Source organism: Coptis chinensis, chromosome 9 (assembly GCF_015680905.1).
Source record: "Coptis chinensis isolate HL-2020 chromosome 9, ASM1568090v1, whole genome shotgun sequence".
NCBI classification, from domain to species: domain Eukaryota; kingdom Viridiplantae; phylum Streptophyta; class Magnoliopsida; order Ranunculales; family Ranunculaceae; genus Coptis; species Coptis chinensis.
Window position 1 is genome coordinate 82,542,589 of NC_141464.1, and position 21,925 is coordinate 82,564,513.

Here is a 21,925-nt window from a genome sequence, read left to right on the forward strand (position 1 = left end):
AACGCTCGTTATCATGTTGTTGATTTATAGTTGGATTTAGTGATACCTCACAAACTTACATTGCCAAAAGTAGTGAAAAGGTTCGTTTGTCACTAATTAACCATAACTAGAACATGGATAACAATCTCAAAATCAATTAATGACGAGATAAATAGAAAACGTGCATTTGTATTTTTATTTTTTATTGGTAAAAAGCTATACTTCATTTCCAAATTCCTTTTTGGCAAATAAATTGAATCACAATCACCACATAGTTAGCAAAATGCTAATAGTTGGACTCAACGAAAATTCAAAATTACAAAACCAAAATATCCTAATTAACAATAAAATCTTGAAATCTTATCTCTCTAAAATAATGAGCCGTCACACCTCGACCAATCATACAATGTCTTTTTTACTTCTATTAAGATCTTGCACAATTCTTTTTCATTTCTCATTGCTTTAAAAAAAAAATCGATTTTGCTCCAACCAAAAAACCCACACTATTGCCTTCCACTTTCTTTTTGGTGTAGGAACATTATGTAAGAGCATTCCCAATGCAAGCCATTATTTTCCCCCTCTTTTCACCTCCACGTAGGCAGTATTTTTCCTCTTTTTCAGCATTTTGGTGAAAAGCAAGATGAAACTGCCCAATACAAGGTGAATATTAATCTCGGACGGGATGTTAGATTCCGTTTGGACGTAAAAATCGAAAAAACTCTCCGGATGGAATAAAACATCCCGTCTAAAAAAAAAATGAAAAAAAATCGAAAAATCAAAGACGGAATAAAACATTCCGTCCGAAAAAAATTAAAAAAAAAAAAAATACGGAAACCAACATCCCGTCCGAAGTTCACAACTCAACCACCATCTCGGTTGAAGATTTCACCTTCGTTTTTGGAAAATAGTCACCTAGTATTCATATTTGTATTGGACAAATATTTTAAACCATTTACTTTGAGGTGAATAAAATCACAAACCCACCATAATGACTTGCATTGAAAATGCTCTAAACCCACCTAATAATCACCTCTCATAATATAATAGCAATAATCCATGTGGCATTAATTAACATGGGACCAACTAATCTAATTCATTCTCAACTAGAAAACTAAAAAGTAGTTAAAATTGACTTTCCATTTTCCAACCTCATTTATTTCATTTTCAGTTATTTCCTGTTATTTTCCACTCTCTTACAACTCACATTCCACAACTTTTTTTTTTTTTTCCTTTTCCTCATTTCTTTCTTTGTCACAAGCATTACCTGAAAAAACCAAAAGCAAAGCTTAGGGTTCACACTTCACACTTCACACTTCACACTTCACACTTCGTTATCCATGTCGGGAAATCCGTTTCCTTCTTTCTTTAACTTTTTATAATAAAACAAACAAGCCCCAGAGCCACTTTATTTCCCCCAACTACTTCACACTTGAAACTTTGAAGAACAAGCAAAAAAAATTGACCATCTTCATTCACGAGATTCACCCAGCATCTGAATTATGAAATTGGATAAAATTTGAATGCAAAGATTCAATCTTTTTGTTTTTGAAGATAAAATTAAAGGTGAAAATTAGAAAATTTAGGCAATTTTCTTTATTGAAACTTACTTGTGAAGCAAATGTTACTTTTTAAAACTTTTTACAACTTGGGCTTCTTTTAAAATGTTGTTTTAATGCTTGGAATTATGTTGGGGGCAGTGACTAGTACTAGTTTTAGTGATCAGTGAAGTGGTTTGTTGAGGGGAAATGGAGGATATAGGGTTGTTTAAACAAGGATGGGGATGGTTTCAATCACAGAAACATATGTATTCGAGGATGCGAGTCGGGGTGAGTAGTTTTAGAGATAAGACTGTGTTTTTGATTGATAGGCATTGGCCGATGGTGTGTAGAGGGAGTGTGAAGTTGTGGAGGTTTGTTTTGATGGTTTTGATGCAATGGAGAGATTGTGTTAATCGAGGTTTTAGGTCGGTTATTGGATTTGGTTCTGCTGCTTTGCTTATGATTATGTGGAGTTGCTTTATTAGCTTGACGTCCATACAATGCGTAGTTTATGTACTACTTAGTATGGTAAGTTTGCTCACTGATTACTTTACTTAGTGCTTATGCAGTTTGGCATAATATTTTTCTTCTTGTTTCGCTTGTCAGATTTGATTGAAAATATATTATTGGAAGAATGCATTAGTCCCATCTGGCATTGCTGTAGTTTTTAGATACTCAATCAAAATTAGTTGGGTTGATTTAAATAAAAGTATCAGATAAATAGATTTTAGAACATTGTGAATGATGGTGGAATCATTGTTTCAGGGAGCTGCTGGAATTGCTGTTCGTTACTTGGGCTACACACCTGGGCTCTTTATTGTTGGGTTGTTTGGTATTTTGATCTTGTGGATATGTGGCAACTTTTGGATAACAGGGTCAATGTTTATTGTTGGAGGTATGTTATCCCTCTCTATTGATTTACCTAATGGCTTTTTTTTAGATGCCATACACTCCTGATTGGTTCTTGGGGTGTTCTGTTAAATGGAATGGGTTATATAAAGGATCTAAGGATGTACATGGATAAAAGGGACTTTTACATGATACTGTATTCTGATGTGAGATAGACAGTAGTCAGTTTGTTAGTGGAAAAACTTGTAAGATGGAATAGGCAGTGGAGTGGGGTGGCATAGGTGGAAGAAGGTTAGAATGAACTTAAAAGTTAAAATCAACAATTCTTCCTGCAAATATGGAATTACATCACAATAAAAAAATATGGGATGTTTCAATAACCCAAAGTACATACTAAATTAGTGAGTCTTAGGTGCCCCGTTCTTTAAGAGGATAGCATCCAATAGAGATATTGAATTTGTACTTTCACTACAGCAAGCAAACTTCTAGCATACACCTTTATTGTGCGTCTCTTCATATGTATTTATTGACAGCAGCACCTTAATATTTGAGATTAATTATTGATCTGGACTGGACTTATGGTGCTATCGTTTTGTTGTTGTTTTATGTATTTTTTTAATTTGATAATATATACACAGGTTATTTGTTCTCATTAAATCATGCACGGTTGGTGGTACTAATGGCAACAGCGTATTCCCTTTATTGTGTTAAAGTTCGGGCTGGATGGTTGGGAGTTTTTCTCTCAATTAACTTAGCCTTCTTTTCAAATGATGTATTGAGTTACTTGCTCCAAGTATGTGATAATGAAAGTGAAGATATACCCTTTGAGGAACAGAAGACTTCAGAACCAGTTACAGAAGATGAGTTTTCAGGTGATTCTGAATTTTCAGTTCCTACAGATGAAGCTGAAAACTTGCACTCCTGTAAATCATCGAGCAGTGCGTCTGCCACTTCAGCTTTCTTGAATATCCAAAAGAATTCATCCACCACACGGGTAATTAAAGCAGACACAAGTTCATTAGATGAAATGAAGAGGATAATAAATAGCTTGGACCATTATGAAGTACTAGGAGTTTGTCGCAGTAGCATTCTTACTTCTACATTTTTGAAGAGGGAATACCATAAAATGGTAAGATCATTTTCATTTTATGAAGCCGGCCCTTAACCTTTGTTTTTCTTTACTGCGTGTCTAATAACTAAACAATATGCTGTGGTCCTCTTATTTGTCTTGTTCTATTAACGCGTGCTTATGGTTTCTCTTTCATTTGTAGGCGATGCTCGTGCATCCTGATAAAAATATGGGAAGCTCACTTGCAGGTGAATCATTCAAGAAATTGCAGTGTGCATATGAGGCAAGTCTCTCACATAAGAAACAGTGGTATTTTTTGGTTTAATTTCTTCACAATAGTACTGTATGCCTTGTATGGATATCCTAAATCAGCAAGTTCACTGCACATGTTGAGATCTGTCATCTGTATTGGGTTGGTGTCTCTGACAGCATTTTTAAGATTCTAATCTCCAGACACAGTTGATGTGTTACTCTATAAACTGATTATACTCGAAAACCTATTATTACTCTTTTAAAAGCTTTAATAAATAAGTGTATAGAGTGTACATGTGTTGTATGGGTACGGCTGAGACACAGCATTCTCAGTTAAAATATGAAGTGACCGACACTGTGTACGGCTTCCATTTTGAAGTAACCGCGTAACACAAACTGGCATCTCCCCCCTTAGTGCCATCTAGGATTCTGTTAAAATATGTCACCTTGATATGCTACATGTCTACCATTACTTGTTGATCATGGCTAAAGATCATGTCTTGTGTTGCAAACTTGCATAAATCTTTATTATACAGCAGATGTGACTCTTCATTGGCAGTCTGTAAAAGTTATGATTTTTCAGGTTCTTTCAGATGCTCAAAGGAAGAGAGAGTATGATGATCAATTGAGAAAAGAAGAATGTCGGAGTGTACACCCAAAGTCACATGGAAGTTCACACCAGGTAGCATGTCATGATAATGCTCATCAACATTGTTCTTCTGCCAGCCTCTACCATAGATATCTTTGTCTTATAATTCCAGTCGCTATTGGCATACTAAATTGAATGTGAATTTGTCCATTACATTCGACAGGATGGTGCAGATTATCAGTCAGAGGAATCGAGACGTATCCAATGTACGAAATGTGGCAATTCACATATATGGATATGCACCAATAGAACAAAGGCCAAGGCACGATGGTGTCAGGTTAGGCTAGCTTTAATTTTAATAAAGATAGTCTACGCTTTGCACATTTAAAATGTGTGGACTTACATTTGTTTACAATTGATGATATTGTAAGGTTTTCTGAGGGTACAGTTTGTCCACTGTTGCAATGTCTATCTCTCTCTCTCTCTCTCTTGTTGTCTAGTTGGTGTCTGAATGTGGGAGGACCTAGGGGGTGGTCTGATGCCATCATGGTGCCTGCTTGTCTTGGATGTTACAAGTTAAAATCAGATGGAGGTTTTTCATATATAGGAGTCCCTTCCCTTGCCAATGAAGCTCCCAAGCATGACATGCTTATGTAGCTGTTATTTCTCAGAATTCACAATAAATTCAAACTTAGAATAGAGATTTCTGCAATAATTCCCCCCATTTCTGCTGCTTGTATTTGAAGAATTGAAAAAAATAAAATTTCTCACGTGCACCTACTAGAGTGTGTCGTCTTCAAATTACTTTAGTTTTGATGCATATAAGTTTGACTATATAATGTTAAAAGTACATCTCAGGTTATTATTTCTCTGCTTCTCTTCGAATATTCTTTGTTCAGTTTTGTTCTAGAGAAGTTATAGCTGTTGCCTTTTGTCATTAGGATTGCTGTCAATATCATTCCGCGAAGGATGGGGATGGTTGGGTTGAATATAAATGCTTAATGGTAACTGGGAGAGCTCAGAAGGTATGATACTTTCACTTGGATTATTACTATTTGTTTATGTGTGGTATACTTCTGAATCAGTGGTTTCATGGCAAAACATTATTTTACTCTGCATGCTGCTGATGTTTAGACATTTTATGTTTGCACTTGGTGTCAAGATAGCCACTTCTTCACCTAAACAATGGCTCAGTAAAAATTATATTTGACGACATCTTTATGTTGGGGAAGGGATATAAAGATCATAAAAGTCTTGTTACCGTTATCTTTAACCCTTTATGGCAAACTTCATCAATATCCAATGTAATTACAAGTCAAATATTATTCTAAGTGTGCAATGTGAAGTACAGTAGTGATCTTTTGGGTTTCTGAATGTTATTCATTAATGTCTTCCAGGTGGAAATACCACGTGCCTTTGTTTGTGCTGAGAGCAAGATATTTGATGTGTCAGAGTGGGCCATTTGTCAGGTTAGTTGTCCATCTCTTTGTAGACTCATATGTTACATCTATGATCTATTACACTTCAACCTTTTTGCTGTTCTTTTATTGATAGAACTCAATGTTATCTTTATATGGGACTGATATCTCTTAACTTCTGGTATAAGTTATGGTTATTTGTTTATTCAATTTGAAATATTACTGATTGTTTCTTGTCCAAGACACCCTTTCTTCTTCCCCTCCTGATCGATTATTTATTTATTTATTTTTCTCAGGGTATGACTTGTAGGCCCAATACCCACCGTCCAAGCTTCCACGTAAACATGGTTGGTTTAGAAAACCTAGCACAGAGATCCAACTCTAGCAGATTCCCGTGGGACTTGGATGCCAAGATGATGGAAGAAGATGTAGAATTTGAAGTGTGGCTTCAACAGGCACTGGCTTCCGGCCTCTTCTCAGAAACTTCTAAACGCAGAAAAACTTGGAGCCCTTTCAAGTTGCCACAGAAGAAAAGGCAATGGCGGAAATCACCATGAGGGTCTACTTGAGCAATGAGCATACAACTGACTTCTAATGTGTTACAGATGAAGGAGATTCTGGCATGTCTTTCAGAAACTGGAGACGGGTGGTCTACAAAGAATAATTGCACTCTACTCTCGTCAATCTTCTCCGCCTGTGTATTATTTGCGAAAGCTGCCTTTCCACTGTTGTAAATCAAAAAAAGGCAGTGACAGCCAAGTTCTGCAATGCAATTTGTTTGTAGAACATGCTCATTTGAGCTTGTGTTGGTATTCAGGATGTTCATCTCAGGACAGAAATAACTGAATTGAGATGTAAACATCACTTGTAAATGTATCAAAAGTAATACCTCATGTTTCTGTTGTAAAAAGATAATCGTTTTCCGATGTTATAATTTGTCACATTGTATCTGGATTCGAAACAGAAAAAAAGAAAAGAAAATAAACTCTTTCACTATTGCTGATTAATATGGAGCATATCTGGATCCATATAGAGATGCTTTTAGGCTGTTGTAATAGCAGTTCACTGTCCACTTAGTGGCTAGTATATGTTGGGGGTATGAAAGACAAAACTGTCAAATTATTGTTATCAAACTATTGCTATCTACTTCTCCATCATGAGATATATCATGGATTGATATTCCATGAGCGGAACTCTTTTGGAGAAGGGAATTCAACATTCTCACAAAACCACTTCATGCGTTTCACTCTCCCATGTCCTCATTCCCGTCCCCTAAATAACTCTTATTTTGTGTCTCTCTCACTCCCTCTTTCTCTCATTTTCCGTCCTTCTCCATCTCCCTCTCCATCTTCTCTCCTCCAAACTGTTACCCCCAATCCTAAGAGTGATTTACTTAGTCAAGCAATCTTCCTCCTTCACTCTTCTTCTCCCTCTCTTTCCTTCCTTTTCAACCAAACCCAACTCTCTCTCTCCCCACCACAAACTCATCTCTCCTTCTCTCTTCTCCACCTCCGCTCACGCCCCAGTTATCTAGTATATGTTGAAAGTTGAAACTGTTGAATTATCGTTATGAAATATTGCGATATCTACTGAATCATGAGATATATGGTGTCTTAACTCTTAACCCATTGATATGCCGTCGGCATTTTGGTATCCTTTGAAACGTTTGTAATCTGCCGATACATTTTCGACATATTCTAAGATTTCAGGCTAAATATTTCGACCAATATCGGCATTTTATTCTCTGTCCTCATAAACTTCTGATTATGAACAGCGTCAAAAAAAATGGAAGAACCTTAAAACTTGAAAACCAACACACAAAGAGATGATAACACCTTGTTTGCCACGCAATATCCGTTACACCATTACACCATGTTCACTCTTCTTCAAACGACAAACAACAACTTCACTTCACTTCACTGAAAGAAAAACCATATCCTCAAAGCCCCTTCAACCCCTTCAACTTCCACTCTTTCTTAAACCACCCATATACACTACAACTATCTATGAACTCAAAACATTTCAAAACTGGGCTAATAACCTTGCTATATCAACTGGGTCAAAGTTTTTAGACTTAGATAATGGTCCAGAGTCAAGTCTTTTATGTAGAGAACTTAACTGGTTACTTGAAGATGTAGTTGAAAGTGAGTGGCCAACTAGTTTTCTCACTCTAGGCACTGTTGAAAATGAAAGAGTAGTGAAAATGAAGACAGAAATGGAACATCTTTATGTGTTGTGGAAACAAAGGATTGAAGAAAGAAGGCCATTTCAGTATATTGTTGGTTGTGAACATTGGAGGGATTTGGTTTTGTGTGTTCAAGAAGGTGTTTTGATACCTAGACCTGAAACTGAATTGATTGTTGATATGGTGGAAGAAGTGGTTTTGGAAAATGAGGTGATGAAAGAAGGGGTGTGGCTTGATTTAGGTACTGGAAGTGGTGCTCTTGGTGTAGCAATTGGGAGGGTTTTAGGAAAAGAGGGGAGAGTTATCGCTACGGATTTGAGCCCGGTTGCAGCATCTGTCACGTCGTTTAATGTCCAGAGGTATGGTTTACAGGTCAGTTATTTAGAATTTGTCATAATATGATTTTATTTTGTTATATACATGAATGCATTGTGGTTTTGGCCCTTTTTTTTTTGTTTATTGATTCAGTTCAAAAGTGTAAATAATGACAGATAAAGGGGAAAAAATAATATGAAGAACTAGTAGATGGTAACGAAACAAATTGTAATTCTTGTTGCATTGATTGGACTCGATGTAGATTTAGAAAGTGAAAGAGACTTTACAGATTGAAAACTTACGCTATCTCGATAGAGAAATTTGTGCAATCCTATTCACCATGGTTACTTTTGTGTACTTCTATTGGTTTACCATCAACTCAAAATTTTCAACTTTATGGCATTTCCAGGATAAAGTTGAGATAAGGATAGGCTCTTGGTTTGAACCTTTGGAGGATGTCAAAGGCAAGCTTGTGGGCATAGTGAGTAATCCACCATACATTCCAAGTGAAGATATTCCTGGATTGCAAGCTGAAGTGGTTAGACACGAACCGAAACTTGCACTTGATGGAGGTGAAACTGGTATGGATGATCTTCTTCAGCTATGTGAAGGAGCTGCTTCATTTTTGAAGCCTGGTGGATTCTTTGTTTTTGAGGTATGGATCTTTCTTTCCCATATACCATTCTCCTCCGCCGCTAGACTGCTCAATAAATTTCTAGCAATTCATAGAACAAATATCCTTTTTCGAAGCTTCTTTTTAAAGTGAATGAGAACTTTCTAGTTAAACATGTGAGGTCGCAACCATTTCCTAGGAGGTGATGAAAAACTTCGCATGCTTACTGAGTTACTGTGTTCTACTTTAACACATCAATTACGGGAACATATGAACTGTTACATATGCTAAAACACTCAAACATTACTCAGCTTGTAACTTATTGATTCACAAACACTGTAGTTACTGCTTGACTGCTTCAGAAGGAAGTCCCCTTACTTCCTTCTGCTGAACCATGTTGTGTTACCTTTATCTTATAATATGTTTTGTTGTTGCTCAGTATTGCGCTGTGCTAAGCGCACGCATTGTTGTGAATTGGTCAGTGATGGATATCAACAAAACTTGTTATTTGAAATAAGTTGGTTGATAGTTAAAACAGTTCTGAACATGGCAGAATGAAGAAAGTGGACAAGAGAATAGAATTAGGAATGCTATACTGAGGTATGTAAGCGCCAAAGTGTAGAAGATACAGAAGGGATAATTGGACACTTTAGAAATGCGTTGAAACTTAGATTCAGTTTTAATGGTGTTGTGTTAGACAGGTAACTGTCTTGGTTGAGTCAAATAGCATTGTCAGGGGTAAAAGTCTACCCTGAAAGCTAAACTTATGAGGGCTGCAATTTTAACAGACTGCAAAGCTATGAATTACCAAGAAAAATGCAGTTTACTAAGACCACACAAGAAAACTAGGGGGTTGTGCGAAAGGATATATGGTAATGGTATTGGTCAAAATATGAGGCGCGCTTTAGAATAAGACATGTTATTGCAGAAATTGTCAGAACAAGTTTTCATTGTCACTGAGGCCGAATTGGAGGAATTTAAAATAAAATAAAATAAAATTGACTACTAACTCCTATTGTCCTCTTTCAAATTTGACAAATTGCTTTAATCAGATCAAGTAGTCCTGTGTAGTTTTATACATCTATGGACTTTATTTGGCTACATATAATGAGTTACTCCATGGTGTCTTTATTGTGGCCAACAGATTGCAAAATCACTCAATTTGTTGTGAGAACTCATGATTATATTGTTGCGAGTTGTTGCATATCTTCTTATTTTAGTTTCTTATTTTGGTCCTTGCTTTTAATCTTTGTTGCAGACAAATGGTGAGAAGCAGTCCAAATACCTGGTGGATTTCATGGACACCAAAACAAAGGGTAGCTTTCGACATTTAAAAATAGTATCTGACTTTGCTGGTGTTCAGCGGTTTGTCATAGGATATCGGAATTAATAGATGATCTGCGCCAATTCCCCATCATTTTGCATTTGGCATTGTTGAACATAAGAGTTGTAGTTAGGTAGTGATGTAAGTAAAAATTGTCCTTCAGGTGCTAACTCTAGTGCTACAGTTGGACAAACTGAAATCATAAACGGATTTAAGAGAGTATTGATATGTTGTAGCTCTATCCTAGTTCTGTTCTGACCAACTGGTGCTGGTGCTTATATTTCTTTTCATCGCAACCATCTGTGACATAAACGAAGATTATTAAAATCAAGTCATTGTTTTGTAAAAGTAAAGAAATACTTCATGTCAACTTATAGGAGAGGAGGAATGTCTTAGACTGATATTCTATGGAACCAGGACGTGGATAAGATATACAAATATACGTTGAGTGGATATATAGTGGATTTAGATAAACTGCCAAAGACTCAAAGAGCCACTTTGGGTGGCCAAAACTCTAAATTATCAGGTGACCGACCATTTGTACATCAAATACCTCATTGCTTCCACTTACAACCAATGTTTCTGTTAATCCTGTTATGATGTAGACACAAAGTACGTTTTGGTCTCACACTCTCGTCAGCTATTTGTGTGCAATCACGACTTTTTGTTTTATCAGCTTTTATGTGTGTTCAAACCTCTGGTATCATCACCCAAAGGTTTTACCAATTTTACTAGTATGGTGTCTGCCACACAAGAGATGTGGGTTTGATTCTTGCCACTTACAAATTTAAATAATACATACTACCTTCTTTCATTATTGTTTTTCCTTTTGTTCTTTGGAAATCACGTTTACCTTAAATAATATATAGTTACATACTACTTTCTTCCATTGTTGTTTTTCCTTTTGTTCTTTGCGAAGTGCAACTGTGCAACCAGCAATTAGAAAACAGAATCACCAATCTAATATTTAGATGCAAGTGGGATATGAGACCTTTTCCTAGAATAGCAATGTATACTAATCATTGCTGACATTTTGCACTAAGACAGCACACAAGAATCGACGCCTTGAATGCTATATCTTCCCAAACACACCCAAAATGTCATGCACGTCAACATTACTCGAGATATTAATGAATAGAAGTCTAGAATGGATGGGTACTTCAGCTAATAGACATTAATAGATAGAGATAGATATTTGAAAACGAAGAATTTAATGGGTATAACGTGCAATCTTTTCTTAAAATGGATTCACACAGTGAAAATCATTCCACAACAGATTTATTATATTCTTGGGCTACAACGGAATATCTTCATAGGGATAAGGGTTCCGAAACCTTTGAATATGTGATTCGGTCTGAAAATAAAAAATAATATCCGTCTTGGATCTTGTCCCTCTATGAGGATATCCTAGAGCCCTTTATTATATTCTTTTTAGTGACTACATCATGCAGCACTTATGGTTTGAAATATCTTGCATAAAAATGGTTTCTAAATTTGTTTTTAGGTGCTTAATTAGTTTGTTTACTACTAAGTACTAATCTGATAGCAACTTCGCACACTGATTTTGTTCATGGACTGACTGTGTGAGATCTCTTTGATAACCGTGTTTAGATATAGACTATTAAGATCATTCTAATCTCACCATTGACTCTCTATCTTGTAATCTTTCCTCCATTTCACCATCAACCAAATTCCGGTTATAGAAGAGGAACCGGACTCTTTGTTTATAGTCGGTGCCACATCAGTCATGACATAAGCTGGATTTTGTCAAATGGTGGTGTGACTGTGTGAGTAGGTTGTTTGATAAGCTCAATGTGTTTAGACGTCTAGTACTATTAAGTCAAGATCAATCTTATTCAATAATCAACCATTTTATATTTTTTTAGGATAAAATCCATGTTCCGACCATGTTAGCTCATTGTGTGTGACCCGTCTTGACAAAATTTTCATTGACTCTCTAATCTCTATCTTGTAATCTTTGCTCCATTTCACTACCAACCAAATTCAAGCAAAACTACTTCGATCGCGAAATACTTTGACTTTTGACTTGCCCTTTCAAATTTTCAAATTTGTGTCCCAAACATTTATGGAAGTATCGTTTTCATTGTAAAGGTGTATAATATGTTGCATGGATGCGGACCCAGACACTAATACGGACACGGACACAAACACAGCGACTCAATTATATTTCAAAAAATTAACACATGGCAAAGGACGCAGAAATTAATTAGTATTTATAATTTTATTTTATATAAATTGAACATTAAAAACTAAATTAAATATATCAACATTCATAAATTCAAAACTATTAAAGATAAATAGTCACAAAAATTAAATTTCATATTTCCTAATCAAACTTTAAAAACATGTCATAAGTCTTAACAAAATTAAAATTAAAATAAAAAAATTAAAATTTTTAATATTATTTTATATTTTTTTGAATTAAAATCCGTATTCTATGTTGACTGAGTCTAGTTTAGTTGACTACGTCCGACGCGCGTCCATGCCGTGTTCGCATCCACCCGAGGCACCCATTGGTAAGTGTGTCCGTACTTTAGGGGGTGTTTTGTTTGTAGCTAAAATAGTCAACGGTCCCAAGATATGTGGGTCAGTAGCAGTAGATCTATCTTTCCTTAATTGAGTTCGTGTGATAACGTGTCTACATCTAAGAAAAGCAAAGAAAAGTTAGTTAACGTGTATGAAATTCCAAATCTCAAGAAATTAGTGTTAGAGATCCACGGTTAATACATAAACACATGACGTGAATCTTCTCAAGTAATTAACTTCGTAGGAGTATGTTAACAAAACTACTTAAACAAGTCAAAGTCAAATACTTAGTTCTTTCGTTCCCGCTATAAATACGACACATATGTGAACTTGTTTTACAAAAAAACACACACACACACACAACAGAAAAGAGACTTCATCTCATTCTACAACACTTGGAACGAACATAAAACAATGGTTCTTTCTCTTTTCTGAAAAGAAACTTACTTTCCTCAGGTATATACACATATCTTGATTTTTGTGGAAATTTATTTAGTATATGTCGAGATATTTTAAGGTTGGTATGTTTGAGATATTGAGATTGTTTGTTTACTTTTGAGTTGAAATAGATATATCATATATGATTGTATGGGAATAAAGATTAAATTTTTAGACTATGTAATGAGTGTAGATTATAGAAAAAGAATTCACTTTAGGAGCTGTAACACTTTAAAGAATATTAGAATATTGTGTAGAGTGTATACACATCACTAATTTTGCCAGTGTACAATTAATCATGGAAAATAAAGTAGAAGTTGTTGATGCTATTGTGTACAAGGAAAAGAATATAAAGGGGCACTATTTACTGACTTACGAAAACCTGCTTGTTCTTGATTTTTTGGTTACATTGCCAAGTTGATTAGAGTTATGGCCTTATGGGCAGGAAATTTTGGATGATATTTGATGGTTGTTTCTTTTGAACAGGGGTATTGCATTGAAAGAATAAGAGTTTAATACTTGTGACTCTTGGTGTGGTGCAATGGCGACGAATGTTACAGGACAGCCATGTCCATTACCAATGAAGGCGACATCTAATGGAGTATTTCAAGGGGATAATCCTCTTAATTTTTCACTCCCTCTTCTCATTTTGCAAATATGTATTGTACTTTTCGTGTCTCGCACTCTTGCGCTTCTTCTAAAGCCTATGAGACAGCCTCGTGTGATCGCCGAGATTATCGTAAGTATTTTCTGTTGGTTTTACATTACTTTGATTTCTACTGAGTGACAATTTTTAAGAATCAAGATAAAAAATTACTAGGCTGACAAATATGCAATTAAATTAGATGTGTTTTCCTAGAGTCATTAGCTAAGTGAAACTTGAATAATAGTGCATTGGTGGTTCTTTAAAGCTGAAAGCATGATACATGTATCTCTATTTGCTGTTAAAATTGTATTATTTGGTGGAATTTACATAATAAAATACTTTCACCTATATGGAATGCATTCTTTTTTTAATGTTAGATGTTTTATTTACTTATTCCAGGGAGGTGTATTGCTAGGACCATCAGCTCTGGGTCGCAATAAATCTTATCTTCATCATGTTTTTCCTGCCAAGAGCCTCACAGTGCTGGATACTTTAGCCAACATCGGTCTTCTCTTGTTTCTCTTCCTGGTCGGCGTAGAATTAGACCCAAAGTCCTTACGTCAAACTGGAAAGAAAGCCTTTGCCATTGCTGTTGCAGGGATCAGCGTACCATTTGCTTTAGGAATGGGAGATTCGTTTGGTCTCCGGAAAACTATTTCCAAGGGTGTGGACCAAGCTCCATTTCTTGTCTTCATGGGCGTAGCTCTTTCTATTACAGCCTTCCCCGTTTTAGCTCGTATACTAGCTGAGTTGAAACTTTTAACTACTGATGTTGGTAGAATGGCCATGTCGGCGGCTGCTGTAAATGATGTGGTTGCATGGATCCTGCTTGCCCTCGCCATTGCTCTCAGTGGCTCTGGACGTTCCCCTGCTATCTCTGTTTACGTTCTCATTGCTGGGTCCGTGTTTGTAGCTGTTGCCATATTCCTTTTCCGTCCGATCTTCTCATGGATGGCCAAGCGTTGCCCTGAGGGTGAACCCGTGAATGAGACGTATATTTGTGCCTCTTTAGCTCTTGTGCTCGCTGCTGGCTTTGTCACAGATGCTATCGGTATCCATGCACTCTTTGGGGCCTTTGTGGTTGGTATTCTTGTCCCAAAAGAAGGGCCATTTGCTGGTGCTCTAGTGGAGAAGGTGGAGGATTTGGTATCTGGTCTCTTCCTCCCTCTATACTTTGCTTCAAGCGGTTTGAAAACTGATGTAACCACCATTCAAGGTGTGCAGTCGTGGGGACTCTTGGTCATGGTAATAGGTACAGCATGTGTTGGCAAGATTTTTGGAACTGTAATGGTCTCTCTCGCTTGCAAAATACCTTTTCGCGAGTCTCTGGCCTTGGGGTTTCTCATGAATACTAAAGGGTTGGTGGAACTCATTGTTCTCAACATTGGAAAAGAGAGAAAGGTATACTTCAATGTTTGGGTTTTTTACACGTGATCATTTGATAGATTCTACTTGGTAATTTCACCAATGTGTGTTGTTTTTCTCTCAACAATTTAATTATTTCTTCCCCAAATTTGCATATGATGACGATTATGGTCATTTCCTTTTCACAGGGACTGTCTTGCATTAGGACAGTCTTTTTTGTTTATTTTACCCATGCCCAAAGAAGGGAATAAATACTTGCCAACCTTTATTCTATATTCTTAATTTTTTTTCTTTTGTGCTATATAACAAGATAGCGTTTCTCTTCCATCTCTATTTCAGGTGTTGAATGATCAGACATTTGCAATCATGGTACTCATGGCTCTTTTCACGACTTTCATCACCACACCACTCGTCATGGCAGTATATAATCCGGCTAAAATGGCCAACAAAGTTGATTACAAGCATAGAAAGATACAGAGGAAAGATACAAATACCCAGTTTAGGATTTTAGCTTGTTTTCACAGCTCAAGGAACATCCCAACAATGATAAATCTCATTGAGGCCTCCCGTGGGACTGAGAGGGGAAGGTATCGCGTGTCTATGCGATGCACCTCATGGAGCTCTCTGAAAGGACGTCGGCTATTCTCATGGTCCACAAGGCAAGGAGAAATGGGTTACCATTTTCGAGCAAGCTAAACCAGTCTGATAAAGACCATGTGGTTGTTGCATTTGAGAGTTTTCAACAGCTGAGCAATGTCTGCATCCGACCAATGAAAGCTATATCTTCCATGACTGGAATGCATGAGGATATCTGTACAAGTGCTGAGAACAAACAAGTAGCAATGGTGATTCTCCCATACCACAAGCATCAAAGGTTGGATGGTACATTGGAGACCACGCGTGCTGACTTCCATTTGATCAACCAGAGGGTTCTTGAGCACGCGCCTTGCTCAGTTGGGATCCTTGTTGACCGTGGACTTGGTGGTAATACTCATATAGCTGCAAGCCAATTTTCTTCAACTATCACTGTCATCTACTTTGGGGGACCAGATGACCATGAAGCGCTGGCCTATGGTTCTCGCATGGCTGAGCACCCGGGTATCAAACTGGTAGTTGTTCACTTCATTATTGAGGATAGGCCAGCTGAAGAGACGTTTACAATTACTGTTGAAAAGAAAGATGATGGAGTAGATGAGTTCCTTGTTGAGTTTCAGCAGAAGATTCCTGGTAATGGCTCAGTCCAATATGAGGAAAGGTTGGTTTCAGACACCGCAGATATAATTGCCAAAGCTCGAGAATTTAGTCGGTGCAATTTGTTTCTTGTGGGTCGAAATCCAGATGGAGTGTTGGCTTCTGCCGTGAGTGGAAGGATTAACTGCCAAGACCTGGGGCCAGTGGGCAGCTTATTAATATCGCCTGAGTTTCCATCTACAGCTTCTGTTTTAGTTGTGCAACAACACCGTCTTGGAATTTAATCCTGTCCTAGGAAGTTAATTTGTACTTAATCAATAAGATTAAATTTGTACATTGGGACTAGAGAATTAGACTCCAACAAAAATTTTACCAGAAATTTGATATTCAGATTTTGTAATTGTATAAGATCACTGTGTTTCCATTTTCCAACCATAATCATGCAAACCAAATAACTGGATCTAGCATCTGTTGTTCCAAGGTAATTACTGTTATTTATCTTTTGCTAATTTATCCAATGCTGCTGTATAAATTTTATTCTTATTGCTGGTATAATTGCTTTGGATATCTGGTATTGTACTATTATTATAGAAGAGGTGATAGGGTTAATTATAGGGTATAAGGTCATCACAATTAGCTATACATTCTAGTTATTTTAGTTTGGAGTTGGCTGTTTCTGTGATATCCCATGGTGAGGAGTCACGGTTACTCATTGTGTGGTCTCACTTGATTGAGTTGATTCACTTAGGCAGTTGTCAAAGATCTTGGATCTTGGTAGAAAAGGCTGCCGAGATATGATGAATTAGCATTGTACTATGATGTTTTGCTATCTTGTGCCAGTGGTATCTCTCATAATCGATGCTTTGAACTACGCTGTTATGCTTTATTGACTTCGGTTGGCAACAGTGATTGTGCCCTGTATCTGTATATGTGACTTTGGTTCCATCATCTGTTCAAATCTTGAAGGCAATGGATATAAATCAAACTTCTTATGTCACTACCCCACGCTTCTTGACTTAGCAGTAGAGCTGCGTGTGGTGGAGACATGTAAATCACAGTGGGGATAATCGAAAGTATAGTAACTCGAAGATACTTCATTGTTGAAAGAAATTATTTGTATCTCTTGAAATACAGGAACCTATTGGTAGGTAAATTAAGGATTTACCTGTTCATCTTGGCGAGGCAAAATTGGCTGTGATGGATTTTTCTTGCTTCATATCTTAATTCTTGCATGATTGGTTACAATTACTTTCACCCAAATATGGTACCTTTAAATAAGTTAATTAGTTACGGCCTTTAGTGTAATATGAATTCAAGAAAGTGGGCTATAGAGCTGCTTCAAAAATAAAATTACTTTTAAAGACCCGGAAGTATTATTTTTGGGTTTTAATACCATTTTGGTTATTTTCATTGTTAAAAGTCGTTATTTTTTAAAATATTTTAGAATTTGGGGATATGATTCGAGACCGCCAGCGAAACTTTTTTTTTCAAAAAAAATCGTCTTCTCTTTTACCCTTTAACCATTTTTCATAGGGAAAAAACAAAAAAAATTTAACATTTTAAAATGCAGATGTACCACGGTATAAACTTATACATTTTAAAATGCAGATGCACCATGTTATAAATTTATATATTTTAAAATGCAGATGCACCACGTTATAAACTTATACATTTTAAAATGCATACACACTACGCATTTTAAAATGCAGATACAAAATATATTTGATTATTTATTTTGTGGGTTTGATTAACTACTATTAAATGCAATGGGTTGGTTTAGGGTTTAATGTTTAGAAATTTATGATATAGGGGTTAGGGTTTAGTGTTTTAAGGTTTAGGGTTTAGGCTTAGGGTCTAATTTATAGGGGTTAGGATTTAGTGTCTTAAGGTTTAGGGTTTATACTTAGGGTCTAGTTTATAAAGATTTTGGGTTTATTTTTAACGACTAGTTTATTGGAGGCATAATATTTTTTTTTTTTCATTATATGCATTTTTAAATGTAAAGTTTATAAGGGGTTTTTTTGTTTTGCATCCCACTACGACTTTCCAAGTGAAAGATATTTTCGCTATTCCTGGTAAAGTTGGGTAACATGTGGTCAATTCCATATTAGTGTTAAATTCTAAAAATTCAAGAGGAGTCTTAAGACTACTAAAATATTGCACCATGTTATACATTTAATATTTTAAAATATAGATTTTAATGGTATCAAAATCATCAACGTGTTGGATAAATGAGCTTGCTAATGTCCCTGCATTGGGAAGAAGATGGTTGCAGCCATGTACATTATAACCAGTTTTACAAAATCTCCCAATGCGTACATATCGCGTCTAATTAATGAGTTCTTTATTGCATCCACCACAACAGATTTCTGTAAGACTCCTTCCCCCTCAAAACTCCTCAAATAGAAATCACTCTTTTGGCTCCAGTATGTGTTCCTTGGGAAAACTTGTACCATTTTTCCTTCTAGTGGTGGTAGCCCAAACGTTAATGCAATATCTTTCTCTGATAGTTTCAAGAGTTTATCACCAATTCTAAAGGCATCTTCCTCATAAGAGTATGTTCCTATAACAGATATTATGTTGCTTGCTGTTTTGGTCACGATAGAGTCCCTATCGAATCTTTTTTCGTAAAACAACATGAAGAAACTCCCAAAAGGTGTACCTCTAAATAAGTACAAGTGGTGCTCATTGATTTTGTCCCGGATCCCATTGATTAAGTCGTATAGTCCCTTGAGATTGCATCGATATTCTCCAAATGAGCTACTTTCCATATCTTCTTCAACTGGTTTTGGAATCTCCTTCTGAACTTTATGTTTTGGATCATCTTCAAAATCTGAGTCAGAGTTTTCCCCATCTGCACTGCTAAAATGAAATACAAAATGAATTTGCATTTTGAAATATATGACCAATGAAGTGATTTTACATTTTTAAATGTTGCTAGAGATTTCACATTTCAAAAAGTTGGCATACGCATTCCTAAAACAAATTGAAACCTTTATTTACTAATTACAATATAAGTAATGCTTATAAACAATTCAGTTCTTTTTTTTGTTCACAATGACAGTTAATGCTAACCAATCAAATAAAAGTTTTATAAGGAAAGTGAGTGAAACATCTATGTTTTTTAAAATGTTTTTGAAAATATGAATTCTGATTTTGGAAATAAATGAGAAATTAATCGAAGATGCTAATTGCTATACGTTGAATTCACTAATTAATAAATTTCTATATATGATAATATTAAAATTTGTTAAAATTGGAAACAAATTTATTACATACCTTTGATCACGATTCGCAATTGACGTCTTCTTCATTTTTGATCTCTAACAAACTTAATTTTCTCGAGAATTTAGTTCTTTAAATTGAGTAACTTTTCATATCTAAAAAATTTGATTCAGTTTCTTTTTTGGTGTGAAAATCAAATTTTTGTTTTGCATCCCACTACTGGGTAGTTAGTCGGTTCTGCTGGTTTATAAGTGAGGATATTTTTGTCTATTCATGGTAAAATTGGATAACAGGTGTCAGTTCTGTATTATGGTCAAATTGGGGGATTAAATTCTAAAAAAGTTTAAGAGGAGTATTAGGACTACTAAATATTTATAACTAACTCCTCTAGACTAATTTTCTGAATATGAATTTGTGTGAATTTTACAATTTTTGTTTTTAAAATTATGAATTAAATTCAAAATTATTTTTACTTTGTCTATAAACTAAGGTCTGCTTCTAGCCTTTGCCTTTGAGTGTGTCGTATGTCGTATCACCTTGGCAGTGAACAAAATATATCAAATGGGACAACACTCTCTTTTATTATTATTATTATTATTATGCTCAAGTTTTCATTGTTAATTTGAACTTATTATCATTTTGATCTTGGGAGAAAGAGGGAAGTAGAGGGTCTTGGGCCTATTTAGTTCTCGGTTTTCCTAATTCCAAAATTATGTTATACGCCTTGTTCATACATTAATTAATGAGTTACTGAAGCATGCTTGTGTTGATCAGAACTTTGTTTCATGTCTTGTTTGAGTTACTAAAACATGCTTGTGTTGATCACAACTTTGTTCCATGTCTTGTTTGGATTAAAAATAAGCTGTAGCTATGGGGCGTTATGCCAAAGACATGGATCAATTCAATTGGTATTGTAGTGATTTTACGTGAAGTTATGTAACTTTAAGAACATAGGAGTTAAATAAAATTTCAATTGTCTCATTTTGACTTGTTGCCCAGTTTACAAGTGATTTTGTTATATGAAAATCTAGTTATTGTCTTTTTTTATCAGTAAAATCACTTGATTGTTTATTATAGATAAGTATAAAGTATAAACTAGTTGTATGTGACCCTGTGCTACGCATTGGTTTTTGTAAGGTTTTGCAAGAAACTAGCCCCATACTAAAAGATCGATCTGTTAGTATTATGGTACTTTTTGGCATCTCCATCATTAGATAGGCATAGGAATGTTGCACCCAACACGACTTGAAAGAAGTGAAATAGCTTCAAGATCCTCGTTCTCAAGTTCTATATTCAAAACTCAAAAGTGAGTTGGATGACAAAAACGAGCTTGTGTCTGTATTCAATGTACACCTACTTCTTCGGACTCTCTGTTTGTACTCGAAGCATTCCGTGATTTTCTCTCACTGGAGCCAACACTAGGATTTCCTACACTAGACACATATTTTCTCTATAACTTGACTCATCTTCTTAACAGATTGAAGCTTCTGTCTTTTATTCCAAGGCTCCATTTCATGGTTGTGCTCGTCATGTAATTTTGACATAAGCCACTTGTTCCCACTCCTTCTCCTCAATGATATACACGCTTTTACGATCAGTTCTATAATCAACTTTACCCGAACTTGTACTTTCTCAGCTATGATCTTTCACTCCTTGACGAGGATATTTCGTTAAGGTGATTTAATTGGGCACTCATCAAATTGCGTTGGGCAACCCCCCCAAAAAAAAGGAAATATTATAAGTTTGCCATATTACAAGTTTGTCATGAAAGTCCAAGCCCAACAACCAATCCAACCAACCGGTCTCGCCATGTTGAAACCCCCGAGTCATTTCAATGTATACTCAAACGGTCTCGCCATGTATACACTCAAACGGTTTCGTCATATCGTTTCAATGTACACTCAAACGGTCTCACCATGTATACACTCAAACAGTTTCACCATGTTGTTTCAGTGTATACTCAAATATAATGGTCTCGCCATGTCGTTTCAATATATAATCAAGTGGTCTCGCGTGTCGTTTGAGACAAAACTCTTGGGTTTTTAGCTAGACGATATGGTGGGATCGTTTAGGCAATCTCCAAGACGACATGGCTAGGTCATTTGGAGACTCTCTTAGGTGACATAGCCGAGTCGTTTAGACTAAAAAAATTGATAAATTCATTTTGTTTTTTGGTCACTTTCATATCCCTTTCCAAACATAAATTCCACTTTCGTGTCGGGATTGTCACATGCTACATCAATAGATTTGTCAATGCTAGAAAGTTCAAAACGAGAAAATTTTCAATTTCAATTTTTGGAAAAAAAAAAAAAATCAATTTCAAATTTTGGATTCCTTTGGTATGCTTTCTTAACTCGGTCCAAGAACACTATCCGAATAATG

At 35.8% G+C, this 21,925-nt stretch overlaps 2 protein-coding genes and 1 pseudogene across 3 annotated transcripts; all 3 read left to right on the forward strand.

Moving 5' to 3' along the window:
• Positions 1-1,135: 1,135 nt before the first annotated feature.
• On the forward strand, positions 1,136-6,644 carry LOC147478759 (uncharacterized). Its single transcript, XM_086581834.1, has 9 exons — positions 1,136-2,045; positions 2,283-2,412; positions 3,005-3,495; positions 3,638-3,718; positions 4,271-4,369; positions 4,500-4,613; positions 5,218-5,301; positions 5,674-5,745; positions 5,991-6,644. Exons 1-9 carry the CDS (start codon positions 1,725-1,727, stop codon positions 6,249-6,251), a joined length of 1,653 nt encoding a protein of 550 aa, XP_086437960.1. The 5' UTR covers positions 1,136-1,724; the 3' UTR covers positions 6,252-6,644.
• A 799-nt stretch (positions 6,645-7,443) lies between these two features.
• Positions 7,444-10,372, forward strand: LOC147478760 (RNA methyltransferase family protein). The gene is made up of 3 exons (XM_086584524.1): positions 7,444-8,251; positions 8,604-8,849; positions 10,066-10,372. Exons 1-3 carry the CDS (start codon positions 7,520-7,522, stop codon positions 10,195-10,197), a joined length of 1,110 nt encoding a protein of 369 aa, XP_086440650.1. The 5' UTR covers positions 7,444-7,519; the 3' UTR covers positions 10,198-10,372.
• Positions 10,373-13,010: 2,638 nt separating this feature from the next.
• LOC147478761 (cation/H(+) antiporter 18-like) lies at positions 13,011-16,726 on the forward strand (annotated as a pseudogene). Its single transcript, XR_015207312.1, has 4 exons — positions 13,011-13,134; positions 13,603-13,855; positions 14,162-15,163; positions 15,467-16,726. The product of XR_015207312.1 is annotated as a cation/H(+) antiporter 18-like (transcript).
• Positions 16,727-21,925: the final 5,199 nt, after the last annotated feature.